The sequence below is a fragment of the Parasteatoda tepidariorum genome, chromosome 6, assembly GCF_043381705.1.
Source record: "Parasteatoda tepidariorum isolate YZ-2023 chromosome 6, CAS_Ptep_4.0, whole genome shotgun sequence".
Lineage (NCBI taxonomy): Eukaryota > Metazoa > Arthropoda > Arachnida > Araneae > Theridiidae > Parasteatoda > Parasteatoda tepidariorum.
In genome coordinates, this window is record NC_092209.1 from 26,669,613 (window position 1) to 26,677,062 (window position 7,450).

The window sequence follows — 7,450 nt, forward strand, 5'->3', positions numbered from 1 at the left end:
TATATATATATAGAATCCCTATTTGATTTCAATATTGGGAGAAGACTGGAGTGTTTATACTTTATTTGTATGAAAAAGGTTTACACCATTTATTTATTTCTAATCCTTTATATGTTTCCTAGATTAAAAAACACTTGAAAGTCATGAACAAAATTATAGAGATTTGATATAATTATTATTGATGAGAAATGGTGGAAGTAAATAAAATTTACTATCAGAACTTAATTTAACTTAGAACAGTTGACTGTTTCATTTCAAAATTAATTAATAGTTTCGCCAATGTTTAAATAAAATTGACAGTTAAAAAGAGTCAATGATGAAAACAAAATGATGGAAATAGTTTAGAAGTTTAAAAAAAAACGTGACAATTTTCCAGTTTAATGTTTAACGAATTTTGTTTTTAAAATGAGCAATCCTGGGGCTTGGTAAGCTTACAGGGCAAGTAGTGTCTTTAAAAATGTTAGAGTCAGAGTTATATAGATAAAAAATTTGCTTTATTGAAGAGAAAACGAGATCTTAATCATGAGAGAAGTTCAAACGGTGTTGTTGCAGGATTATGGATATCAGAAAGAGAGAATGATGTTTATTTAGCGTTAGAAATAATCCAAAGCAGCTCCTTGGATTTTATACTTTTTAAAGTGGTATTGAATTTTTTAAGTGGAAATCAAATTGAGAAAACATATATTTTACAGCCTTTTAACATTTCATTTCTTCTTAGTAAGAATAAATAAATAAGTGTAAATATTTTTGAAATTAAAATGGATTAAAGAAAAAAATCATATGGCTTATTTCATAAAAGTAACTTACATTTTAACGCCATTTTTCAATGGTAAGTATGTTTATCACTGCCAATAAGAGGCTATTAAAAAGTAAGGAATTTAATGAATTTTTTATTTTATTTACAAATGAATTTTATAAACATTACAAACTGCAAGAAGACCTATATATTTATATGACTTTTTATACATTTCCTAAACCTTTAATATGGTCATCTATTTTATTCAAACGCACTTCATCACTAGTGAAACTATTAACACAAAAATTGGGGGTGAGCATACTGACCATGATGTATGGGTGTGAAGAAAAGCTACACCTAACCATTATTCAGTAGCATCGTGAAAACTTAGCTATAATTTACTTAGGGATTTTTTTTCTTCAGGTTAGCAACCCTGTCAATGAAATTAAGACCAGGCACAATTTTAAAATCATGGTTGGCCGATTAAATAGGTAGTTAATCAATGGTATACAGGGATACATTTTATGTTTATTATTGCCATGCAAGAGTATATAAAAAGATATATTCAGCAAAAAATTACTTGCTTGTACAGTTTCTCCCCTGCATAAATTTTCATACGCATTAAGCATTTCTCTTTCAGTCCAGGGTCTACCTTCAATGTCAATCACTTTATTAGATTTGGGATCAGGATTTTGAGAACCAATTTCTTTTAAATTCTCCAAATATTGCCTTTCAGCAAACTTTGCTTGATAATATGCCAGGTTATCGTAGAGTCGAGTGTAATTAGGATCTGAGAAACAAACAGAAATTTATGAGCTGTTAAACATTATTTTTTTAATTACAATGAAGCATACCATTCTCAAAATTGATTTAGTAACTGTGCAAGAGAAAAAAAATTAGCAATTAAACATTATTTTCTTTAATTACAATGAAACATAACATTCTCAAAATTCATTTAGTAACTGTGCAAGAGAAAAAAAATTAGCAATTAAATTATATTTTCTTTAATTACAATGAAACATAACATTCTCAAAATTGATTTAGTAACTGTGCAAGAGAAAAAAAATTAGCAATTAAACATTATTTTTTTTTAATTACAATGAAACATAACATTCTCAAAATTAATTTAGTAACTGCACAAGAGAAAAAGAAATTGCCACCCTGAATAACTTTTGTTTCTAATGATCCAATTTCCACTAAATAAGTGCCAATCGTAATGGTTCAAAGGGATGATTTGAAAATGCAATTTTGTGGCTGGTGATATTTTAAGTTACAAAAGCAAACACAAAAGCATATTTTCTCTAAATAAAAAATATTTTTTTTTGAAATGGAGTTGAATTTCTGAAAATCAAATCTGGTCGGAATCTGGAAAATAAGGTCTCAATAGTTTAGACAGGATAGTGTTAGAAACTATGGGTCCTTTTATGTTAATTTTACTTTTTTCCTATTTCGCTGCGTATCGAAACGCTTTTAAGTGAATTGAAAAATTGCAAAAAATTTGGTACCTGCAACTCGAGAAGAAAAAGTTCGCTAAAATCACATGTTTGTGCGTGGTATAAAAACTTTACAGCTATTAGGCGTGTCTTATTATCACGCGGAATCAATTTTCAGATAAGATGTAATTAGATACCTTGTAAGTGACATCAAGCGTCGATGTCGAATCTGATTGGCTACTGAATCGTGGCATAAACAAATGCCACGATTTACCCACACATGACGTATCCAGTTATACAACTTTTTATCTAAATATAGTTCTATATTTTTGTTGCCCTTTCCGGTGACTTCACATTATTAGATACATCCGAAAATCATTAGAAGTTTTATTCATCATAATATAGATAAATAATACTCAGTTTCATTCAACATCGAAATTGATGCTATTAAAAACAGTCAAATTTAGCGCAATTAAGCAAATTTTCTTCATAAAACTAATATTTCAACCTGAAACTAATATTTTAACCTGAAACTTATTTTTTATTTCAATTATTGTTGATTTTATTGTTTTGTCATTTATAGAAAGATGTTTTACGTGTATTTATTTTTTTTAAAAAGTCGCATATTTAAAGTTTAATTTTTTAAGATTTAACAAATTTCGTTCAACTTTTTTATATTGCGAAAAAAATATTGCATTCTTTAAAATGATGTTTGGGACCATTAGATATCGATTAGATATCCATTTTACATAGATATCGATTGCGAATAGCTCCATCCCATGTTTTGAGGGTCAGGAATCTAAATCCGGCAGAAAAAAGAAAGAAACGTTAATTTATTGAAAGTACATTTTTGGGTGTGAATTCGTTACTTAAAATACCGTGCGTAATTATTAATTAACATATATTAGATCATCTATTTAAACTGTATTAAGATAAAGTCCTGACACATGAAACTCTGACCATTAGTTTAACAGCTATTCAAAGTGTCCCCGTTTTTTTTTTCCTTCTCTTTTTTTCGAACTGTAGTACCATTGTCTTGTTTCTTTTCCATCTTACTTTCAGCGGAAGTATCCTTTAAACTGGAACGTGGAACATATACACACATCGAGAAGATTATAAATTAAACATATGCTTCAGTCGTCTAAATTTGTATGACTTATAAGAAAACAGCTAAATACTAAAGCTTAAAAAAAGTAACGCCTACTTTTTACTAATAGCTTTCCTACGAATGAGAAAAGTAATCAACTTGTGGTAATTAAAATCTTATTATAAGGTAATTAAAGTTTAAATTTCTTAAGATTTAACACTCTTCGAACATAGATAAAATTTTAAAAACAGCCATAGAATATAGAAAAATTTTACAATTTTTATAAATTTCAGTGAGTATTGAGTATATTTCGAACTATTGTAATTTTATAGTAAAAGCTCCTTCGTCAATTTTGTCTGTATCGACATCAAGAACGTCAATTATTGCAGCACTTTCCTCTTGATGTCTATTAATCAATTATAGATGAATTATAATCAACGAATTATGGAAGAATTTCAAAATTTCGTTAACTCACTTATGCACCTCAATAATAACTATAATTTTTTTTTATTGAAGTGCATTTAAAAAACATTAAAACTTTTGCATTACCTATACGGAGAATTAATTTTTCACAGCTTTTCCATTGTAGCTCAGGAGATAATTTTTTCGAATTAATTGACTTTTTAATTCTTTTTCTTCTTTTAATTTTACAACTACAATCTTATTCACGATTCATTTCAGAATCTTAAGAGAAAGCTAATGAAACATTTTTTACAAGTTATCACGAGCTTATGTTTTTTACTGTCAGAAAAATGATGCATAAAGGTTTAATAAATTGAAATCACAGTTAAAAGCATAATAATAGAAACTCACCTAATTTTGTTATTTCTTGAGTTAAACTCAATCCATAAGAAAAGTTGCCAACCTGTTATTGAAAACATAGAATTTAATACATGAACAGTATTACGCATTCGAGAATATATATAATATATATATATATATACACACAACAAAATAAATAAATACAAGAAAACACGNTATTTTATATATATATATATATATATATATTCAGAGCATACTTAATAATATAAATACATGAGAAAATATAAGAGTACTTTGTAGCTGTGTAATCCTTGTATTCCATAGTTTATGTATTCGAATAATACATAATGGTATGGGTGCATAATATCTCTGACACATTATTTGAATACTTGAAAAATATAAAGTCTTCATGAAAATATAGACATACTTTATAACATGATTAAGTTCATAACTTGACGTATTTAATTAATGCAAAATAATAAGAAAAAGTGAACAATATGAATATATAATAACATCAAAGCATAATTCTATGAACGGATGAATAGTATTATGTATTTTCGAAAATATAAACCTATTTAGTAAGTCATATATTCTATAATTTAACGTAAAGTATTCAATGAATGTATAACAATTCGAGAATATGATTTATATGCATACAAAAATATTGATGCAAAGTAAAAACTGAACTCCCATGAAAGGTCAAAGCCACATGTACGCATCACAGTTTTCTTGACATTGGGCTCTGGGGGTGTAAGAGATGTTCTGTTTGGGTGCTCAACAGAACGTAGAACTCATAGTGTTTAGTCCCAAGGATCCTTGGTACCAATTTTATCGACCCACTGATGAAGGGAGGAAACGTTGTGTCAACCTTACCCGGACCAAGGATAGAACCCCAGACCAGCAACATTGAAGGATAAAGCACTACCGCTTAGCCACCAGGCTTCATGCAAATTTAGTAAAAATGCAAAATTATATGAATACATGAATAACATTATGTACTCAAGAAAATACAGACAAAGAAAATATAGATAAATTAAATTGAGAAAGCCATGTATTCAATAATTTATGTCTTCAATTTATACATAATGATATGAATACATAATAACATAAATTCATAATTATATGAACACTTAAATAACATTAAGTATTCATGAAAAACCTACTTCATACTACTAACCTACTAAACGTACTTCACATACAGAATACATGATGCACTCATTTAATACATTATAGTAAAGAAATGAATAATGTTTATACATCATAAAAACTACGCATAATTAAATAAATACATGATTACTTCCATGTAATTAAGAAAAAATAGACCTGCTTCGTAAGCTATGTATTCCATAATTTGATTGAACAAAAACTATTACGAAGAAATGAATTAAATGCACACATAATAGTATAAAAACGTAATTATATGATTGCATGAATAACATTCAAGAAAATATAGAGCAAATCGCAACTGAATGGAATAAGTAATGTATTCTATAATTTTATTAGTCAATTTATACATAATAATATAAATACATAATAACATAAATTCATATTTATATGAACTTATGAATGTTATTAGGTATTCATGAAAATATAAACCTACTCCATCCGGCTGAATAAGCCTATAATTTGATTTATTCACTTAGTACATTATATTAAAAAATGAATAATGTTTATACATAATAGCAACTACGCCATAATTAAATGAATACATGATAAATTTTACGTAATCACAAAAATATAGATCTGCTTCGTTAGCTATGTATTCCTTAACTTGATTGAATATATAATATTAATAAGAAATAAATTAAATGTGTGCAAAATAGTACAAATACAAAATTTTATGATTGCATGAAGGACATTCAAGAAAATATAGACTGAATCGTAAGTGGAACAAGTCATGTATCCTATAAATTTATGTATTTAATTTATACATAATAATATAAATACATATTAATATAAATACATAATAATATAAATATATAATAATATAAATATACATAATAATACAAACACATAATAACATAAATTCATAATTACATGAATATTTGAATATTATTAAGTATTCACGAAAATATGAACCTACTTCATAGACTGAATAAGCCTATAACTTGATGTATTCAATTAGTATATAATATTAAAAAACGAATAATATTTATACATAATAACAACTAAGGCATAATTTAATGAATGCATGATTAGTATTACGTATGTAAAAAAATATAGGCTTGATTTGTAAGCTATGTATTCTTTAACCTGATGTATAATATTACGAATGAATGAATTATATGCATGCATAATAGTATAAATGCAAAATTATATGAATAATAACAACATATACTCCAGAAGAATGTGGATCTGTTTTTTACGCTCAGTAAGCTATGTATTCCATAATTTTATGTACTTTATGATAGTACATAATAATGTGAATACATGAATAATATGTATACATGAATAATATGGATACATGAATAATATGGATACATGAACAATATTATGTATTCAAAAATATATTGACCTACTTCGTAAGCTGAGTATGCCATGTATTCTAAAACTACTAATTTATCAATCTCGTGTATCTCTTCTTCGTCTAGTCGGTTCAAAGCTTCATTCATCCACATTAACGAGAAATTAGACCAATGTATGGTGTATGCGTGCTTTCCCACTTCATAGCAATCTGCAGCTATTGAAAAAGCAATATTTAATGTTAAAGGAGGACACGCTGTGGCAATTTATAATTACATAATGAAGACTGATATGAAATAAGTACATTGCAAAAAGCTGCAATTGGAAATTTTTGTTTTATCTAAACACAAAATATAAAGTTTTTAGCTGAAACAAAAGCACATTTTGTCTAAATCGTTTCTTTTTCAATTTTCTTAGTCACTAACATTAATCCGTAGCAATAAAATAACTAGAAATTGTTTAAATATTCAGTAAAAAATATATATACGTAATGACGATTAAATATGTAAAGAGAAAATTGTGATCACATTATTACGATTACTTTTTATCCCCTAGCAAATTTTTTTTAAAAGATAGAATTGTTTAAACGTCACAACATATCAAGCCAAGAGTTGGAAAAACTGCATTAATTGATGTTTATGTTCTTGTCGTCTGCTGAGGCTGGATTGGTTTTCAAAATAAATGCACAGTGGTGAAAATAAAAAGGGTGATAACAAGTTAGGGTGAACAAACAAATACAAAATCTCAGCATGAAAAACAATCAACTCCATGAAGCTCCAAAATTATCGTTAGAGCTAGGCAAAACTCTACCTAATTGCTATTAACAACAGTTAAAAATTTATAATAGTTATAAAAGTAGAAAATTTTTCGCAAAAAATATTATGACTTCTGGAACTGGAGCAGTCGACAAACAGTTTTGAAATCAATAGTATGCTGATGTGTAGTTACATTTCAGATATATATATATAT

General features: G+C 27.0%; 1 protein-coding gene across 1 annotated transcript in view; it reads right to left on the bottom strand.

The window, feature by feature from the left end:
- LOC107439718 (prolyl 4-hydroxylase subunit alpha-1) overlaps positions 1-7,450 on the bottom strand; it is a 38,457-nt gene that overhangs the window by 13,816 nt on the left and 17,191 nt on the right. Inside the window, exons 5-7 of the mRNA XM_043053659.2 lie at positions 6,538-6,698; positions 4,070-4,121; positions 1,317-1,526 (exon numbers count right to left, since the gene is read on the bottom strand). Of these exons, the coding sequence (XP_042909593.1) occupies positions 1,317-1,526; positions 4,070-4,121; positions 6,538-6,698 (423 nt within the window). The remainder of the gene's footprint in view (positions 1-1,316; positions 1,527-4,069; positions 4,122-6,537; positions 6,699-7,450) is intronic.